The following is a 20,975-nucleotide window of genomic DNA, read 5'->3' as shown; positions in this document are numbered from 1 at the left end:
ACTTGGGTCAAGCTGCGGGCTCAGCCCCTGAGTCTGCCTGAGATTCTCTTTCTTCCTCTCCCCCCACCCCATGCTCTAAGTAAGCGAGTAAATAAATAAATAAAATCTTTTTTAAAAAAGTTCTCAAAGTATGAAGTGTTCTTTCAATGCATTTCATAGCTGTAAGCAGAGGCATCTTATACTAAATTTCAAAAAGGTATCTCTAGATGTGCGTAAGAACTTCTGTTGTATGAAATAGATAGGTCTTAATAATGATGACAATCTGACCAAAATCACTTTGTTCACGGGCGCCTGGGTGGCTCACTGGGTTGAGCCGCTGCCTTCGGCTCGGGTCACGATCTCAGGGTCCTGGGATGGAGCCCCGCATCGGGCTCTCTGCTCAGCAGGGAGCCTGCTTCCTTCTCTCTCTGCCTGCCTCTCTGCCTACTTGTGATCTCTATCTGTCAAATAAATAAATAAAATCTTTTTTAAAAAATCACTTTGTTCACAATGCTAAAAGGCACAGATCGCATGGTATTTCAGTTTGGTCTCACGGGCTACGCAAACCCTTTGGGAAACGGTCTTATCCATAGACTGTATCTCTCTTGTTCATCTCTCTGAGGCCAGAAACGGGCTGTACCAAAGCTGGGTGGTGGTTGCTCAGCCAGAGCATGTTCCCCTCGAAAGACAAAACCCTTCTGCAAACAGGGCTTCCTGCACTGAGAGCGGGGTAGAGGATGGATACCTGCTCCTTTGTCATTCTGTCTCTCTCTGGGCTCATGGCTCGCCCTGCTGAAGAATGTATGCACATTACAGTAAACAATCAGGCCACAAAACAACGTTTATACCATTGAAAATGAAGTAATCAGACTGACTTAAATGTTCTCACCATCTGGAAAAATAACACCCTAAGGGCCAAGACAGTTACCTAAAAAAATTTCTGAGTCCATTACCCGGGTCTGAGAGGCAACAGGTAGATGGATTCCATGCCAATTAGACAATGTTATGATTGGCACACCCCTATGAAACTCTAAAATTGCAGTTTAATGGAAATGCTGGCTGCCATCCCCCAAGTACATTTCAAGGAATCACAAAGCTTTAGCCTGAGAGGCAGCTGAATGAAAGTTTTCATCCATGGTGAACCCAGAAGATTAGGAGGTAACACAAGGACTTTGGAGGTGTCCCAGCTCTTAATCCAGTGCCCCTTCTACCAGAGAACCCTTCATTCTTCAGGACCTGATGGAGCAGTAGGGTTTATATGACGGGCTCTCAGCCCAGCTCGGGGAGGAGGCAAAGCCGCCAAGCCCCAGCTCCAAGAGCCCAGGTATCTGAGCCCAAAGGAACCGCCAGCCCCATCAGACTCTGGGGAGGCTCGAGGCTGGGGCTCAGAGAGCAAGCTTAGCCCCAGTCTTGTGAAAATACGATTTCCCAAGGGGTCCTGGGAGCTTCTATACCTGTTTCCCAAATGTTCTAGGTTTGGCCTTACGATATATGCTTTGCCCCAGGGCATTTTTCCCTTAATTTTTTTAGGCCCCAGCGTATTTTAAGGTAAATTGATCCCACATGCTTCTGATTCATTTACACTGAACTCATCAGACCATGTTTGGAAAGAGCGATCTAAGGTCCAAGGAACCCTTTGAGCCTGCGTTTATGAGTCTCTCCATGCGTTTTTTCCCTTAGAAGCAGGAAGCCACATTTTGACATGGGCAAATAAAAAGCGAGCCCCAGAGACTCAGGTCTGGTTCCAAATGTGGCACCTCTGAAACCGATGGGTCCTCAAATCACCGAGACACAGCCTCCCTTCCTTCCATTCCTAACATTAAAGGAAACCTTACCCTTGTGCTGGGTTGAACTGAAGTCAGAAATTCAGAGCTGCCCGGTGCCGAGCTCACATAAACCATCAGCATTCCAGAACTGCACACCGATCCCTGACGCCCAAGCCTCCCACGCCTCACAGCCACTTCCTGCTCTTTGCTCTGCAGAGAGCTGGGCTGGAGCCCCCGGTGCTGCCAAGCCTGTAGGAAACTGTCCTTACCCTTCCAAGCTACGAAGCCGAGGCATTCTGAGCCATTTGTTGTTGATGTTGTTAATAACATCCCTTGAAACTCGACTGCCCGATGGGAAGTGGCTTGGATGCGCTTCGCTGTAGTTAGAGAAAAAACAATCACAGCCGACAACAAAGTCAGGTGTGTGGTACGGGTGTGAGAAATGCCGTCTGGGTGCAAGGGAGCCAAGATGCTCTTCCCCGCCCTTGAAGACCCAGCCGTGGTGGGTCCAAGTGAAGTCAACTTGCACTGTTGACTCTTGTTGCTCCTGCCTGGGGTTCTGTGTCTAGAAGGAAATCCAGAGTCCCTGATCAGAAAAAGGAGGACGAACCCCTCATATAACTGAAAAGATGCTGAGGGTAAGGTGACCACGTCGGGGCCACATCTGCCCCTCCCAACCTTGCGTTACGGGGTTTATAACCGTGCACTCTGAAGTCTAGCTATTTACCAGAATTTTTTAAAGTCCCAAGGCCTGGGCCCAACCAAAAACCAACTAATTTAGAATCTCCGGGGGCAAAGCCCAAGAAATCAGTGTTTTTTTCCTTAGACGCTCCACGAGTTATCCTTCTACACGGTAAGGGTTGAGGACCCCAGGTTCAAAGTAACGTGAATACACTTGTGTTCTGGAAGGGTACCTGGAAATAATCTACACGCCCGGAGGGATCGTTAGTTGTTTTCTAATGGAATGAAAGAGGATTCAGGTTGATGCTAGCTCCTACCCTCCCCCACCGCCATTTCCCCTGCCCCGCCCCCAACTCGCCTTCATGGGCCTGAGTCTTAGGGGACGATCAACCTCTCCACGGAGTGTTCATGCCAGCACACAATAAACAGGTTTCAAGAGAACTAGAACCAACCCCAAATGCTGAATCATCCACGACAGTTAAAGTGAACCAAACACAAGATCTCTTCAAATATTTAATCAGTTTAGAGACCTCTGCTTTCCAACCCAGTTGGGTAAAAATTCTAGAGACAAGATCAAGATCAAGATCAAGACTAGATCAAGGGGTCCTCGAAGAAAACACCGGGGTAAAATGGAAAGGAGACTGGGTTTGGGAAGTCAGAACATTACATGTGTCTTAAGGCCTTTTTAAGGAATCCTACCACTTTTTTTTTTTTTTAAGTACTCAAAATGCACAGGAAGGGATTAAACAGTTATACAAATTTAAGGACAACGAAAACCTCTTTGATGGCTGAAAATGCCACACATGATTTTGAAATAGACTCTTTAAAAACCCTTAGATCCTGCTGGGGTTTCTTTCCGTAGCCTTCTCTGTGGATACAAGAAGCAAACTAGCTACAGCCAGGGGCCCGGTGAGCTCTGGGGGCCTCAGCAAAGAAGCGATCAGCGAGGGACAGAAAGAAGGCTTGGAAGAGGTGACAGGAAGCTGTTCACAGTCTTTGAACATGGACTCAGACCCCAGCGAGCCTCATCTATTTCCTTCAAAAAATATGGAAAGAAACTGAAGGCCTTGGAAAATCACCGTCGATCTCAGGTCAGCGTGCCAATAATACTTTCCGATAACTGCGTCGTAAGAACTGGGGGAAGCATGTCCTTCAGAGTGATGGGTCTACCGTGATACGGGCGGCGTCAGGGCATCGGGGCCGACTCCTCGGAGACGGTCAGCAAGAAAAGCGTAACATCTGTCCCACTTGACTCTCCCTCTCGTTTCTTCTCTTCTCCTGTCCCTTGGTGCTACTGAGAGGCAGTGTCAGCGGCCCCCCAGCCCGGGGCTCAGAACGGGTACTGAGACACGTATATCCGCAGTCGGATCACGGAGCTGCCCCTGAAGTTGATGACGGTGTTGACAGTGATCATTTCCAAGTCCAGTTGGATGTCCCGGGGCCCTTTGATGGGGCGGGTCATCACCAAGGTGGCACTGATGGGACCCGTTTGCTGCGGAGGACAGAACCAGGGTAGTAGTTAGATAAGGCCTGGCTGACGTGAGGGGGCAGGTGAGCGGGACCCCAGAAGCGGTCAAGCAACATGGGAGAAGGTTGGGGAAAGCTGTCAGTTTGGCGGTGGGGCTGGGGGGGCTCTTGTGCAATCACCAAAGCAGAGGGCCAGGTGGTCCGGCAGCAGCCCACCTCTGCAGGCCCACCCGGGGCTCTCCCTGTACAGCACTGGGTCAAACTGGAGCCCCTTGGTGCTGCCCTCTTCCCTTGGCTTTGCCCACATCCCACCTGGCTTTTTCCTGCTAACCCTCCAGGACCCATCCAAACTGTCACTCCCTCAGAGGACCCTTCTCCATGTCCCCCAGCCTAATTCAGGTCATCCTGGGACCCTCTGCCACTGTGCCCAGTCCACCTTAGGGTGGAGAGTACTCAGCACCGTGCATCACCATCTGCACTAACTGGTCTATGTGGCAGGTCTAAGCCCCTACCGGACCGTGAGCTGTGTAAGAGCTAGGACTAGGATCAGATTTTTCAATGCTGTCCTCCCCCAGAACCCCACCTGGTGCCCAGCACACAGTAGGAGCTCATTAAATATTCTCTTGAATGAAATAATCAGGAATGGACAGAACTAACTGCGCGGTGCCACAGGGCTGTCACTCCCTTGCTCTGGGGCTCAGCTCTCCAGTGAGGGTTTGTACCAGATCAGGAGTTCTCAAGCAAATAGCCTCCAAAGCACCTAGGACATTTTTTCCTAAACTAACAATTCCAGGGACCCATTCCAAGATTTTCTGCTCAAGTGGACGTTTGGATGATGCTGGGGGAGAGACTAAATTGTTTACAGGCCTCTGGGTGGTTCCGACAAGCAGCCTCTGCGGGAGCTCCCATTAGACAGCCTGTGGGACCCTCCAGCCTCACCACCCTGTGACCCTAGTGCTAGGACCCTAATGATTTCATGTGAGCTCTTCTCCTCCACTGAATCTTGCTCTAAGACTTTTGAGAAGCTCAGCAGGGAGCCTGCTTCTCCCTCTGCCTGCCGTTCCCCCTGCTTGTATGTGTGCGCTCTCTAACAAATAAACACATAAAACCTTAAAAAAAAGAGAGAGAGAGAGAGGTGTTGATCTAGAAGCACAAGACCCAATCTGGGGATGCTGGCTGTCATACTAAAGGTATGTCTCATTATTTCCCCATTTTCTGAATAAGCAAACCAGGGCACAGTGAGGTTAAGCCTCTACCTAGGGTCACCTGCCTAGTAGGGGCAGAGCTGCTGTCTGACCCCCAATCCCAGGCCTTTCCCACTGCACAGCAATTATCAGAAGAGACTGCTGTGTGTTTTACTTCTTCTCCCTGGAACTGTCCTTCAGGACAGATGCTCACAGGTCTGTGCCGTGGCCAGAGAGTGGGCTCCTGAAGAGGACATAGTGTGTGAGAATAAGGAGATGTTGCATGACTATCACTTTCTAGAAGTTGCAGAGCCCAGCACAGGGCCCAGAAACTGAAAGCACCAGGCTTGCAAAATCAAGAAACCTGGCCTGCTGAAAGCCACAGCAAGTGTTTTATCTGTCTCCATAAAGGGAGGACTCCCCATAAAGATCCAACATCCCCAAGAGCCGCCACAAATATGACAAGGGTGGGGCAGACAGGTAGGTGCTGGCCAGGCACTGGGACCTCCCCTGTTCCCTGGGCTATCAATGGCCTGACACCCATGCAATTTCCTCTTGGCATCCGCACCCTCTGTTCCCGTCAGCATCGGCGCAATTGGCACCTCCTTATAAAGGCTCACTCAGACTTCCTTGTCGACTCTTGCAAAACCTCAGAGCACCAGGCCAGCCTTTCAGAAAAGACAGCCACACAGGGAAATGCCCACGGCATTTACATATACAAATACCTCCCCAGCATTCACTGTTTGCATGAACAAAGGCCAAGGGTTGAAGACCTAGAGCTGTGGGCAGCCCTCAGGAGGGAGAACTGCAGAACCCAAGGTCTGGAAGGGGACTGGGCACTGGAACGACTGGGAACTTCCAAGTCGTTCACTTGGGCTTTCCTGGTAGAGGTGTCGGAGGGTCACTGCCTCTCCCCCCTGGAAGGAACCCTGGGGTCACCAGGTCTGAGGTCCACCGGGGCCAGTTCTGCAGCCTGAGAAAGGTCTGCCCACAAGCCCACGGGAGGACTCAAGCAGCTGTCAGGGAAGCTGAGGACAGCTATCTCCACTACTCATTAGGCTTCTAGGGCTTAGTCAGGGCATTGACGAAAGAAGCCTCCCGGAACCCCGGGTCTTTGACAGGCTTCACAGGGGCCATTTAGGCTTTCCCCTGCCCCAAGATTCGCTGAGTGTGTTACACGCCCAGAGGCAGGGGCAGTTCTGATCTCTGGCATTTGGCTATGATCGTTCCTACATCTCTTATTTAATCCTCATGACCCTACAATATAAGTAGGTTAAGTACACTACAGAAGGTAACCGAAGTAGCCTATGACACTGCAGTGTCTGACCGCACCCCCGCCCCCAATCCTGGAGTAACTACTACCCTCTGTGATAAGGTCTCAGGACCTCCCCATCTCCTGACCTTTCCGCCGCACCGGCTCTATGGAGGAATCCCCACTTCACACTGTAAATGTTTGCCTGGTTGTGCGTCCCCACCAGAGTGGCTCCTCAGGGGCAGAGGCCACATCCTGTTTGTTCCTGGATTCTCAGTGCGTGACTCAAAGCCGCAGAGGACATGCTGCTGAATTTATGTTCATGCAGGAAGAAGGAACGAGTGTGGCCGACCGCAGCGACCGCAGGTGGCAAATGCCCGCCGGATGTGCGTCTTCTTGGCCTCACTCTCACGCATGCTCGGGTCTGTTCTGAATCAACCTGCAGGACGGCCCTGTCTGACTCAAGCAAGCAAGTCAGCCTCCCGTGGACCTGCCACCCCATCTGCACGTGTCACGGAGGAAATGTGCTCTGGCCCAGTCTGAACTTACTTCATGGCCATGCTCCTTCTTCTGGCCCTAACTGTGTCCCCCAGGCACCTGGCCAAGGCCAATCACCATCCTCTGTCTAGGGCTCTGAGTAAGATAGGCTGCCAACAGTGCTCGAGAAAGGGGCAGTTGGGTATGCACGTGTGTACATGTGCCTGTGTGTGCCTCTGGGCGTGTAATGCACTCAGCGAATCTTGGGGCAGGGGAAAGCCTAAATGGCTGGCCCTCAAGCCCCCCCTCCCACATGATACTCCAGTCCTGTGGGCGGTGCTACCAACAGCTCCACAGCCCAGGCACTCACGGCCTCCTGACAACAGAAGCAGCATCTGCCCCACCAAATACAACACTATAGGGGCGGAGGGAGCAGGGGACGTCTGGGTGGCTGTGGGTTCAGTGTCTGACTCTTGGTTTCAGCTCAGGTCATAATCTCAGAGTCATGAGCTCGAGCCCCACGTTGGGCTCCGTGCTCAATGGGGAGTCTGCTTGAGAGTCCCTCTCCCTCTGCCCCTCCCCCATGTGCACTCGCACATGCTCTCTAAATAAATAAGTCAATAAAAAGAAACATTATCAATACAAACTAACTAACACTTATTGAACACTTTCTACTATTACTAGATCTTAAAGTAGACTTTTCTGGTTATCTCAACTTCTGCTGAATCCCAAAGCTAGAATAGGAGGGGAAAATACCCCCACATCCTAAAGGGAAATGTAAGAGCATGTGTGGATTTTGATACCCGCCTGCCTGATGTTGCGAATCTCGCTCTGGTGCTCCCTAGCTATGAGACTGTGGGCAAGTTCCTCAGCCTCTCTGGGCGTTGGTGCTCACCTCTGTAAGTTGGGACGGTTGCACAGGCCCTTTGTCCTAGGATGTTGGAAGGATGAAATGTGTGATATATGGGAAGCAGTTGGTGCCATGCAGGGCGTCTGTTGAGTTCTAGAAAGGATTTGCTGCTGCTGCTGTTTGGAAAGTTCCTGTAGCCATGATCCATGGCTGGCAAAGCAGCCTCCCAGCCCAATCTGTTTCTCCCGTTCTCAACACCATGCTGCCTTAACCTACTGGCCTGCACCTCAAGCCGGAGGGGGTTTCAAGAGAACCGTTCTGGGATGTGGGTCCTCTGGTGTTTAAGAGTGCGGACAGCAGAGCCTGACTCTCTCCTGGAGAAGTCGACACGTGACAGCCCAGATACCTGGAACCATGGTGGGGTGAGGGGCTGCTGGGGGCTGCCTGTTGGTGTACCTGCCTGCTGAGGCATTACTGTCCCATAGAAAGTCTGGGAGAGACATGGCACCAGAGAGAGGGTGGGAAGGTGTGGGGTGGCAAGTGGCCATCGAGGACCCCAACTGCCAACACCAGAGAAGGCAAAGTGCAAAGTGCCTCAGGGAACTCTCCAGAGAATCCACAAAGTATCCCTGGAAAGTGCCACATTTATCAGAAGAGGCTGCTGTGTGTTTTATCTCTCCCTAGCACAGCCCTTAGGACACACGCTCACGGGTCTCTGTTCCAGGGACCGCACTAAGGTCTGCTTACAATGGCAACAAGCCAGCAAGACCCCGTCCCCCTAATGCACCCCTCCCATCATCTGTAACACCCCCTGCACCCTGGAGAAGGAGCCAGAGGCAGCACTGTCAGTGGGGGGAGGGGAAGAGGAAGCCGGCACAGAGGCCTACCACCCCTCCACCCCTGCCCCACTCCTGAACAGGGGAAGGGGGGAAACTTTACACTGAGTGAGAGACAGGTTTCCACTGAAACTAGCTCGGACTTGATATGGGAGAAGGAGATGATTCAGCAGTAACCCAAAACACCTGCCAGTCTCACTGGATTAATCTAGATGGCGCCCAGGTGTGCACAGGTTTGGAGCCAGCAAGTGAGAAAAAGATTCCTGAATGTTTCACCTCTGCCAAATCCTACAGGCCTAATAGAAACAGCCGCCCTGTATTCCAGGTACTGGGCTGAGTAGATGATCCCATCTAATCCTGAAGTAAGTACTATCCCCTCTTTACAGATGTGGAAATTGAGGCCCAGAGAGGTTAGGTAATGTGCCTGAGGTCACAGAACTGGTGAGTTGTGGAAGGCTAGTGAAGCGGGTCAGCTGCCTGGTTCTGGTACCCACGGAAAACAACTATGGGTGTCCCCTGACGATGGAACTGCAGCTTGGACAGACAGGAGCGTGGAATGCCTGCCTTGTCCGGCAGATTTCTCCCTGTCTTCCTGCCCCCACAGCCGTGGCTGCACGGGGTCCCCCTGCAGAGCCTGTTTTCTCTTCCTGGGCATAGCCAGAAAGAGAAACCAGGAGCCACCTCCCTGTCCCCAAGTTCCTTCAGCTTTGGAGTCCTGACAGCCTCTTCTGAATAAATACTAAAGAATGAGGGCCCTTCCCAATGTCCTGAGAGGGCGCAAGCATACAGCTCAGCTTTGTGAGTTTCAAGGGTCCCCCAGGAGCTGGGACAATGTGAGTCTGAGAGGAAGCCTCCAGGAAGGGTCCTCCCTCCCGCCTCCTCCACCTGCAGGACAATCTGCTTCCCCTGCATCACTGAGTACCTCTTACAAGTCAGCCACATGCTAGGGTTTTAGCAGGTGCTATTCTAGTGAGTAAATTCTTGTCCTGGCAAGGTCACCTTCTAAGGATCTTCTTTTCTGCTTGGGGAAAATAGGTAAGAGGCAAGAGGTCTCACTGATGGTATTTTAAATCCCCAAAACGGGCATTTTTGTGCCCTATGGGTGGGATCTGCTGTGTCTGTAGGAACGAGAGAGGCCAAACTGGAGAACGCCAGAGGGCTAGGTTTATGCTCCCACGGGCAGCAAGGCTGCCTCGGCTCACGGGATATGGGTTCCCGCTGGATGGAGGAGAAAAGACAGACATAAATACAGCTCTATCCCTCTCCTATTACAGAAGCTCCTCTACCTTTAACTCCCCACATCTTCCCCCAAAGCCTCTGGCCCTACTGCACTGGACTGCAGAAGTTGGGTCCCATAGATCAGTTTATTACATGGGACCAGGTCCTGTTAGGGTCTTGCCAAAAACATAGTGCGCATACAGGCAAGATGCCAGCCCCTGGGACCTTTTCTAATCTGTTCTAACGGCTGCTTCTGAGACTTCCCTACTTTTAGATCATCCCAGGCCCAGAGGGAAAGACTGGAGGATTTTGCCAGCAGGCAGGGAGAGGGAGGTGGAGACCTGAGACATGCCCACTTCAAAGTGGAGAAGCTTCCATAGGTCTACAGATTCCCACAGCGCCCCTGGAGGACCGCATGCTGTATTTGTTAGAAATGCAGATTCCTGGGTAGAGGGGGCTGAAATGTGGCCCCCAGAGATCTCAGGCCCTGTAAATAGATCCCTAGAACCCCTAAATATTACTTTATAAGAAAAAGGGATCTCAGCCTGGGATTAAGCAAAGGATCTTGGCTCTGGATTCTCTGGGCAGGCCCTCAATCCAGCCACACAGGAGACTAGGAGAGACCGGGAGGCTTGACACACACAGAACCAGAGGCAGTGGAACCGCCAAGGCAGACGCTAAAGGGACACGGCCCCAAGTCAAGAAATGCAGGCCAGGCCGCCGCCAAGAACGGAAGGAAGGGAACAGGGCTCTGGGACATCTCGGTTTCAGCTCAGTGAACGTGAGTCCAAGCTCTTGGCTCCCAGAACCGTGCGAAAATAAGTATCTATTGTCTTAAGCCACAAAGTTGTGGTAAATTGTCACAGCAACCACAGGAAACCGATACACTAGGCCTCAACCACCGTCTTCTGTAAGAGCTTCTCCAGAGAGGAGGCTCTGGAATCCGGTCTTTGGAGAAGTGCCCCGATTCACACTGAAACGTGAAAAACCTCGCTCAGAAGAGGTGCAGGAGGGAAACTCCGTAATGCAGGGGCACAGGGTCTGTGTGTGGAATTTACAACGAGGCGAATGTATTTGAGGACGTGTGTTCTAACGTGTGTTCCTGATACAGATAAGGCAGTGCCATCCAGTCAAACTTCTACGATGACAGAAATGTTCTTTATCGGGGCTGACACAGCAGCCACAGGTGACTACGCAGCCCTTGAAATGTGCTAGTGCCAGGGAAGAACCTAATTTTTCATTTCATTTCATTTTAATTCATTTAAATTTAAAAGAGCCACCATGTCCTACTTTGTTGGGCAGCTTCTGTGAGGCAAGCCTTTACATTTGCTGTGATGGAAGTGGCACAAGAGCAGTGTTTTGTTCACTACCCTAGCCTCGGTTTCTGGAAGCATGCAGTAGGCAATAAATATTTGTCAAATGAGCAGATGGATAACAGGATATGGGAGTGCCTCCTCCAGGCAGGACAGAGGATTGTACCTCGGCCTAAGTTCCCATGACAGCAGGCAATGAGGATCCAGAGACTCAAAAAAGAGAAGCAGTTTTCACAAGGCTGCTCAGAAAGTCACAGGAATCTGAACCTCGAAGTCCTGACTCCCACCCGCTTCCCTCTTCTCCCTTCACACTCACCCCTCTCAGCTGCTCTCAGACCTGTTTCCAGAAGCCCCGGGGGGAGGGAGGAAAGGGGGAGGTTAACAACATGAGCCTTGTTAAAGACGGTGACCAGCCCCTCTTACCCGCATATAGAATTCTCTGCCCTCGTTCCCAGACTTGATCTGGAAAATGTAATAAGCCCCAGGGTAGCGGGTCGTGGCTTGCATTTGGAAGATGTCAGCGGGAACCGAGCGTCCTGACACCACATCCATATCCCGGTACAGGATGGTAAAGGGCTGGTCTCTGCAGCCAGGATTCTCAGCGGGACACATGCAGCGGCTGTTGGGAAGGGAAATCATGCGAGAATGCGGTAAGTCTTTTCCAGATGTTTTTTGTACATACCTCCTCCCTTAAAACACTGAAAAGGAGGCCACCCCACTTCTGACATCTGAATGCTGTAACTGTAGGTCCTCTCAGTCCCTGGGTCTCATCTACAAACTCACCAGGATGCAAGTGAACTTTCTGTTTCCTAGAGAATGGCCTATTCTGACCACTCAGATATTCCTGCTACTAGAGGGTAAGCCTTAGATGTCTGGTCTGAAGAATGCTGGCATCTTCTCTGACGCACTTTATATTTTCATGTATTTATTTGGCAAAAGGCGTCGCTGGTCGTGTCGCCCTTTACTTCCCCAGACGTACATACTCATGAAGATATTCTAAAAGTGAGAAATCGCATGAGATGGACAGGAACTCGGTGGCCCGTGGACGTTCTCTGTAGCACTTCGCACAGTCTGTGGAGAACATCCCTTCATCTTTTTGTTTGATAAACAAGAGCTTAGAACTCACTAAACTCACTATAAGACACAATGTTAGACCCTTGGAATTGCAAGGATCAATATGATCCTGACCTCAAATAGTTCCTGTTCTCATGGGAGAAATAAATCATGGACACAAATATCTTTACTAGTAACAGCATTTCATAACGTGAAACCATTGACTCCCTTTCCCAAGAAAGTCCTGTTGTAGAGGCCGCTTGATGTCTCCCTAACCACCCCAATCTCTCACCTCATCCCTGAGACTCCCCCTAGGGGTGAGAGTTCACAACAGGATGAGGACGACTGTAGGTGCGGTGCCTTGATGGGCAGAACTGGGCGTCGGCCTTGTCTTGTTTCTGGGGCTTTCCCTAAACTTCTGCTCTCTCTTCAAAACATTGGTTGGTTCTATCTCCAGAATACAGTCCAGGTCCAACCACCCTTCACCATCCCCTTTATCACAACGCTGTTGTTCAGGCCACCGTCTCGTCTCTCCTGGACCTCTAGGATGGCCTTCCAATAGGTCCCTCCCGGTTCAAACCATTACATGGCAGCCAGAGCGCCCGTCGTCAAAAAACCAGACTCTGCCTCCGTCCTGCTTTAAGATTCTTCAATGGCCAACCCTTGCAATGTGAGTAAAAACTAAACACCACTTCAGCCTGTAAAACCCAGGGGACCTGGCTTCTGTCAATTTCCCTCCGATCACTGCCCTCTTCACTCACTAGGCGGCAGCAATCGAACCTCCTCCATCTCCTAAAGATAGCCAGCCTTCCACTACCTTGTAAGCCTGGCCCACGCTTTTTCCTCTCCTCTCCCACTCGGCCACCCCACCATTGACTCATTTTCCCATCCCAGACCAAATGCCATTTCCTCAGAGGAGCTTCTGGACTCCCCAGTCTACACCAAGTCCAACCTACATATTCCTTCTATAAATTCCCATTCCTCTGGCTCGTAGCCCCTATCCCAATCTATGATTATGTTTTCATTTACAAGCCAATTTGCTTAATGTCTTTCTCCTCCTCTATCACGAGGGCAAAAAAAAAAACCCATGGTGCCCGGCACAGGCGTCTGCCACGTACCAGGAGCTGGACGAACACTGGATCAAGGAACTCATAAAAATAATTTTGAAAGTTTTGTTTTTTCAAGGCTGATCAAAATAGCCAAGCCAAAATGTCCCTGGTGCCCAAATGGCCCCTTGGAATGTCACATGTCCCACAGACAAGACTTGCTTCCTAAATTAAGAAGCCTGCAGGCGGGCCTGATGATGGAGGGCAGCTGAAGAGGCTCACAAACAGCTGGGGGTGGGGGTACCGCAGCTAAGATCTGAAAGACGGGCCGATCTGTCTACGCGGCGGCGGGAGGGATGCCTTCCATATGGCGGAAGTGGGTGTGCGAAAGTTGGGAGGCTGGATGCTCCAGGGCATGGGTAAAGGTGAGGGCAAGTCCCGTTTGGGTTGCCAGGAGCACAGGACACATGGACAAGGGCACAGGCTGGAAGGGGGTGACTGGAGTCAGGAGGAATGGGTCCTGGAGGCAGACAGCTTTCAGCAGCATGTCACCAATGTCCCCAGCCACACTAGCTCAGTGCTGTGCCTTGAACCGGGTCAGTCCATGGCCACAGACAAGGGCAGCCCTGTAGTTCCCAGGGAGAACCAGCCATGGGATCAGGGAGAGCAGCCAACTCTATGTTCTGTCCCGAAGGGTCCTGGAACCAGAAGCCAAAAGGTTGCTGGAAGCACAGCTCATAGCATGGAGGGAAGCTGTCTGCAGTGATGGACCCTCCGCCTGCCCCGCTTCACCCTCTTTTACCAGATTTTGTTCAGAGCAGGAAGCACCCTGGTAAGCCACAAATGGCTCTTAGATGCTGCATTCCTTCCTAGAGGACAAGATGGATGGGTCTGATTCATCCCTTTATCTCTAGGGCAAGGAATGGGTGTTGCTCAGGGCGGGAAAGGTGGCACTGCAAGAAGGGAGGGCAGATGTACCTCTGTGTGTGGGGGCGAGGGGTAGCCAACAGGCCAGGCCGGGGCACTGTCCTCTCCGCCACCCTGGCAGCCTCCTGAACCAGACCCCTCCCTCATGCACCCATTTCTCCTCCTGAACCAGACCCCTCCCTCATGCACACATTTCTCAAATGACTTACTTATCGCTGATCCGAAGATAAGGCTCCTCGCAGCGGATGGGGTCAATGCACTTGAAGCCCCCCTGCAAATTGTAGCACGTCTGCTGCAGGTTACACGTGTGGTTTCCGTGCTCACACTCATTGATATCTGAAATGCAGGGTAGGTAAGAGGCTGAAACAGGACGGTGCTGCAGCTGGGTCTTTACTACACAACTACACTTCCACTGTGACAGCTACCGGCCACAGATGGCTACTGAGCATGGGAAATGTGGCCAGTGCAAGGTGAGATGTGCTGTGCATGGAAAAGATACACAGACCTTGCCCATGTGGTACAAAACAAGAATGCCGCATCTTATCAACAGTTTTTACATGGAGTACAAGTTGGAATGATAATATTGCAAAAGTATTACATGAAAAAAAATTCTGAAAATTAATTTCACCTCTTTCTTTTTTACTTCTATAAGGCTCCTATTTAGCAGCTGACTTTATATTTCTATTGTCCAGCACTGCCACAGAGAATTCTTGCTTGATGTTCGGGTAAGGTAAGTTCAAGGAGCTGGAATAGGTCAGTGGCTCAGTTCCAGCCTCTCCACTGGCACCAGTGGGTGGACCGTGGGAGTGGGAATCAGCCCAAGCAGCCGATCTGGAGGAGATGTACCCCCTTCACAGCCTGGGGTCCTGATTCTCTGAGGCACACAGCAGTCAGACGTGTGAGTCTCTGGCATCTGCTCTCTGAGGAGTCAGTAGAAAAACACTAACTAGACTACCTTCCCAGAGGCCTGGCGCAAGGTCCATGAGTGAAGCCTTGGTTGGGTCTGGAGCATTCCTCTGAGGGGTCAGGGAAACTGGACAGATCACCTCTCTCTGGGGAACTCAGGACAGAAGAGAGAGTAGCCATGTCCTTGTTGAAGCCAAAGTATGGGTCACAAGACAGGAAGGCCGAACATCAAGGTCAGAGCCTGGCCCTCTGGGAGCCGCTGGAACCTCCTTTTGCCTTCATCTCTGCCACCTTCCCCAGGTGAAGACATCCAGGTGACCCCCTGAGCCAGCCCACACCTCACACATTCCCCAGCCAGGCCCCCCTGGACAGCCTTACCCTGGCAGCTTCGGTTGTCGTCCAGCAGAATGTAGCCAGGGGGACAGGAGCAGAAGTATGTGCCAGGCTGATTCACACACTCATGTTGGCAGAGGAACTCAGAGAAGCTGCATTCGTCCATGTCTGGGGGAGACAAGTCACACCTGCTGCTTATAATCAGATCACCTGAGGGCTTAGTGTTTTTCTCCTCCAACTCCTACACCTTCCTGACACATATGATGGTACATTTGTGGCTACAAAGTTGCCATCTTACTTCTCACACACTCGGGTGACAGGGAGCTCACTACCTACTGAGGACACCCACTGACATTTGGACAGCTCTCATTGTTGGAGCTGAAATCTGTCTCCATCAAACTTCCCCTACATGACTACCTCCGGCTCAGCTACATTATCCACTCACTACAGACGTATTTTTCCCAGCAGGTGAATGTACCTTCCACTTCCAGGGGCAGGATTGTTTGCCCATTGGAGTTTTCTGGGTACAGAGCACGTCTCCAAAACCCATAAAAAAACATTCCTTGGCCCCAGTCTTCCAAAAGGGCAACTCTACCAGTGCCAGTGCCCCTCTAATCACCCCAACGTTGAGAAATGTTATTTCTAAAGTCACAACTGAAAGGGACATATCCAGGAGGCCAGGGGATATCCATTAGATTAAAATGTCTTTGTGTCCAAATATCTCCCTGAAAGAGAAAATTCTGGAGCGGCCCTGGGGTGAGCAAGCGTAATATCCCTGGGTGGCCCACCAGCCTCAGGAGGCCACTGGGACCTGGGAAACTGGAGCTGGGCGACCCTCTGACTGCAGAGGAGGGGACGTGAAGGCAGAGCCACTGACCATGTTGGCCCTGACAGCTGATGCAGAGGCCGGCTCGGAAGAGCCAACTCTTCGTCGCACAGAGTTTGGCAACCAAGCCCCTGTTTGAGCCTCATTTGAGAGGCGCGCCAAAGAAAACATGTTTTTCTTTCATTTATTGTTTCCCGAAAACTTGCTTTCACTAGTTTCCCCATGTGACATGTCCTCGGGTTGTTCTCTCGCTCACAGACCACGGGGGCCTGGGAGCACCCAGGGAGGGTGTCAGCACAAATAAGGCGGCTTCCCCACCACTGGCTCATCCTGGGTGTGACACGCCCAACGCCTCTCCCATCAGGGAAGGAGAAACTCCGTCCCATCTCTCCCACGGGTCTCCAGGCGAGGGGCTCGGAGCCAGCAGAACGGGGATGCTGATGCGAAAAGTCAAAGCATGCCCAGTGAGGCAAGATCTGCTTCTGGCAGCTCCCCTCCGCCTCCCCCAGGACCTTGTAGGGTCCCAGGGCTCTGGCCCCAGCCCATCAACAGAGAGTGTTCCCCCTGGATCCCTGTTATGTTTGTAGATTCTGGTCCATGCCTCTGGTACAAGCAATAATAAAAACCTGTAGCTCCCGAGTGTTTGTAATGTATCAAGGGCTGGGTTAAATGTTTCATATGCCTTATCGCATTTTTTTTTTTAAGATCTTATTTTTAAGTTCTTTTAAGTAATCTCTATACCCAATGTAGGGCTCAAACTCCTAAACCCAAGATCGAGAGTCGCACGCTCCACGGACTGAGCCAGCCAGGCGCCCCAGGCCTCATCTGACTTAATCCTTCCTCAGCCCTCTGAAGGAAGCACTATTACTAGCTACGCTTTACAGAGGAAAAATTGAGGCTTACAGAGGTTAGGTAACCCGACTAAGTTCACAGATAACGAGTAAGCAGGAAAGCTGGTATTTGGAGCCAGCCAGCCAGCCAGCCAGCCTCCAGATCCTATGACCCATCCACCCGATGCTGTAATGTCTCCCGGAGCAATTATGCTCAGGACTTAAGGGGCTCTGAGTTTGGGGGGCATCCCCTAAGCAGGACCGGCCCCGAGGAGATGGCAGCACCCATCTCCACCCTCCACCCACCTCCCCCTCCTATTAGGGAGGGGCCCTAGTAGGCCAGGGGTCACTCTATGTCTTAGAAAAGTGGGCACCATGGCGAACGTGGAGAAGATGGCAGTTTCGGGTAAAGTGAGTCAACTGGAAAGTGTTGCAAAACCACCAAAGATGTAAAATCTCTGTAAAGTCAGAAGTCTTTTGCACTCACACCTAGAGAAAGTCAACTAACGTGGAACAGCACCTAGGTACACCAGCTTTTTTCATCTTTATGACCACCCTATTGACATGGCCAAGGAAAGAACTAGAATCTGAACCTGGCTCTGTCTGGTTCCAGTCACCCTCCTATCCTACCTCTGAAGATGGTCAGTAAACACCTGTGGATGTACACGGACCTCGGCAGAAACAAACGCTCTCAATCTCATAATGCTCAACTTTCCCCCTCTTAGTCCCTTGGCCCAGATTTCCCAAGGAGTGCCATGGGAGGACCTGAAATCTAGGAAGAAAGTAGCTTTTCATGCCTGAAGGTATTTTATTAGCTTCTAGGACTGACATTTAATCCGTCTAAACTCTCTACAACGGCCTACTTGGGCCTCCGGCTCTCTGGGCCCCAGGGAAAGGTGCTCAATTGTTCAGAGAACTCTGTCCCCAGAACACCCCCATCCTCCGTGAAGCTACCAGACAAGTCCCATTCATGACCTGGGTCAGTTCCTGTCACAGTGAAACCCAGGATTAAGAAACTTTCCATTCAGCAGGACAAAAAGATGTTCATGCTCTAGGGTATGGTTCGCTTATTTTGAAAAATACAGTGAAGCATCATTAATTTGGACTGTGCTAACTCACAACCGCTCAGGATGCCAAAAGTGGATGGAATGGAGTTTACTTTAATCCAGTATTTACAAAAAAACAAGGAAAGAAGGAAGAATAGAAGAAAGAATGAGCTGTACATGGCTCTGTGAGGAATGCTATAGGGATTTATAGGAATAAAATGCCATCCCTGTTCTCAAGAGTTTGTGTTTATAAGTTCCGTGTTACAGGTTTAATAAGAAAATTATAGTAGAGTTCTCAAGAAATTACTGGCAGAGAATCATAGCTTCTCAGTCTTGGAAGGAATTTATAAAAGGCCAACAAAGCCACCATGTTACGTTCACACAAATTATTAAGAATTAATTCGGGGCGCCTGGGTGGCTCAGTGGGTTAGGCCGCTGCCTTCGGCTCAGGTCATGATCCCAGGGTCCTGGGATCGAGTCCCGCATCGGGCTCTCTGCTCAGCGGGGAGCCTGCTTCCTCCTCTGTCTCTCTCTGCCTGCTTCTCTGCCTACTTGTAATCTCTCTCTGTCAAATAAATAAATAAAATCTTTAAAAAAAAAAAAAAGAATTAATTCAACGTTCAATCATTTACTCACTGCTTTGAGAACTGTTGATGATGTGCACGCTACGTGCCAGTCCTGGAGCCAAGAACTGATTATTTGTAGAGATTTTAGAAGTTCACAAAGTATTTTCACTTACCCATATGATCACCCATTCAGTACCTCCGCCAACACTGCCCTGTGAGATATGCTATTATACCAAAGTCACTTTCCTCTACAAGTACTGTCATGCTGGGCAGGGACAGATAATTCAAACCAACACACAGAATTGGGCAACTCCTTTCCCTCTTCAAGCCCTGTCAGACCCCTAAAGGTAGCTCTGCTGGTTTTTGCATTAGGCATCAAATGACAAGGGAGGGGACTCTACTCCACCTTTTGGGAAGTGACTCATCTCTGCTTTGTGTGGTTGTGACCCCACCATGCGGGGAAATGTCCCAAACTGGGGATGTCTGGGAAAGCAGAGGAAACACCTGTGAAGGAAGCCCTTGTCCTCCACACCACCCCGCCAACCCTTCCACCCCCTAGGACTGATGGAAGTCTCCAAATGCCAAAGCCCATTACCACTGCAACGAACACCATCATCCTCAAGTTCATATCCTGGGTCACAGCGGCAGATGAAGGAGCCATAGGTGTTGACACAGGTTTGCACGCAGGGGTTCTCAGTGGCACACTCATTCACGTCTAGGGAAAGCGAAAGATCATTATTGACCATTCTCACAACAGAAAATCCCCAATGATGAGGCAGAAAATGCACTGGCAACAAAATCTACAGGTACCAGACCAGATTCACAGGCGCCAAAGACCTCCACCCAGGACTTCCCAGATCTAGAGCTCAGACCCCAGAGTCCTCCATTCACATGTCCTTCCTTGCTCACAAGTTGGGCAAGGTAGAAACAACACACACCATATCCATGTGGACACAGGTACACATATACCCTCCTAATAAGTCTGGTCCCCAAGGCTCACCCCACAGAAACTTCCAGGCAACATCTGCTCATTCCCACCATCTCACGCCTTCTATCACTGATTAGCTCTTCCCTCGCTCCTGCTGGCTTTGATGTTTCAGGTAAACAACTAAAGAACCACAACCATTCTAATAATAACTCTCTTTATTATGGACTGAATTGTGTCCTTCCCCCAAAATTCCTATGTTGAAGCCCTAACCCCCAACGTGACTGGATGTGGAGATGGGGCCTTTGGGAGGTAATTAAGTTTAAATGAGGTCATACAGGTGGGGCCCTCATGGTGGGATTAGTGCCCTTATAAGAATGGACAGCAGAGAGGTCGCTCCCTCTGTCATACGAGCACACGCTGAAAAGGTGGCCATCTGCAGGCCAGGAAGGGATCCCTCACAAGCACCCCACCTTGCCAGCATCTTGATCTTGGATTTCTTGCCTCAAGAACTAGGAGAAAATAAATTTCTGTGGTTTAAGGCCCTCAATGTGGTATTTTGTCATAACTGCCTGAACTAAGACAATTACTCATATATAACACCACCCATTATTCCAGAAGGATCTCAGAGTTACTGAATCCTTACAAGGACCACTGCCCTGTGTTACAAGTTCAGTGGGTTAAGGAGAGGACCACAAAAGGGGGACAGGGAAACGTTTAGATAGTGGAATATTTCATCATCTTGAGTGTGGTGATGGCTACATGGGGGTATCCATGTTTATGGCAAAGTTTATGAAATAATGTGCCTTTAATAGTGCAGTTTATTGGGGTGCCTGGGTGGCTCAGTGGATTAAAGCCTCTACCTTCTGCTCAGGTCATGATCTCAGGGTCCTGGGATCGAGCCCCGCATCGGGCTCTCTGCTCAGCAGAGAGCCTGCTTCCCTTCCTCTCTCTCTGCCTGCCTCTCTGCCTACTTGTGATCTCTGTCTGTCAAATAAATAAATAATATTGTACATCAGTGATACATTGATAATTTTAAGGCTGTTTGAACGTTGGGAGAGGTGCCCAAGTCCCCAGGCTAACAAGAGCACAGTTGGAACTGAAACATGAGTCAGGGGTCCTTCCGTAATACCTATGAATTATGTATTCTGCACAGTTCATCAGGATGAGGGAAGGGGAAGGAAGGAGCCCCTTTCTCCGGTGACATTGACTGACGCATTGTAAGCACACCTTCTCCTGAGCCCCGGTGACCAAAGTTCCAGCTGAGAGAATTCCCCTTCAAAGTCCAGGTAAACCTCTTAAGGCTCTGAATAGAGATTTGAGTGTTTTCCAAGTGAAAAGCCTTCCCAAGGAACAGCTTGAGAAGCTTTTCTATACAGGGAGGGCTAATCCTATGCCCACACACCTCCTGCTGCCTTAGAGCTGTGGCGGAGGGGGGTCAGGGGGGAACAGGACTCTACAGGGAAGGTCCAGCAAGGCACAAATCCCCCCAAC

General features: G+C 50.7%; 1 protein-coding gene across 2 annotated transcripts in view; it reads right to left on the bottom strand.

The window, feature by feature from the left end:
* Nucleotides 1–2,926: 2,926 nt before the first annotated feature.
* Nucleotides 2,927–20,975, bottom strand: part of FBLN5 (fibulin 5) — a 74,001-nt gene continuing 55,952 nt past the window's right edge. For both annotated transcript variants that reach the window (XM_059373505.1, XM_059373504.1), the window contains 5 exons: nucleotides 19,152–19,271; nucleotides 15,334–15,456; nucleotides 14,259–14,385; nucleotides 11,447–11,642; nucleotides 2,927–3,918 (listed from right to left, as the gene is read on the bottom strand). In XM_059373505.1, coding sequence (XP_059229488.1) covers nucleotides 3,757–3,918; nucleotides 11,447–11,642; nucleotides 14,259–14,385; nucleotides 15,334–15,456; nucleotides 19,152–19,271 — 728 coding nt within the window. In that variant the 3' untranslated portion in view covers nucleotides 2,927–3,756. The remainder of the gene's footprint in view (nucleotides 3,919–11,446; nucleotides 11,643–14,258; nucleotides 14,386–15,333; nucleotides 15,457–19,151; nucleotides 19,272–20,975) is intronic.

Source organism: Mustela nigripes, chromosome 13, assembly GCF_022355385.1.
Source record: "Mustela nigripes isolate SB6536 chromosome 13, MUSNIG.SB6536, whole genome shotgun sequence".
In the NCBI taxonomy this organism is placed as follows: domain Eukaryota; kingdom Metazoa; phylum Chordata; class Mammalia; order Carnivora; family Mustelidae; genus Mustela; species Mustela nigripes.
This window is presented reverse-complemented; position numbering and strand designations above follow the sequence as displayed.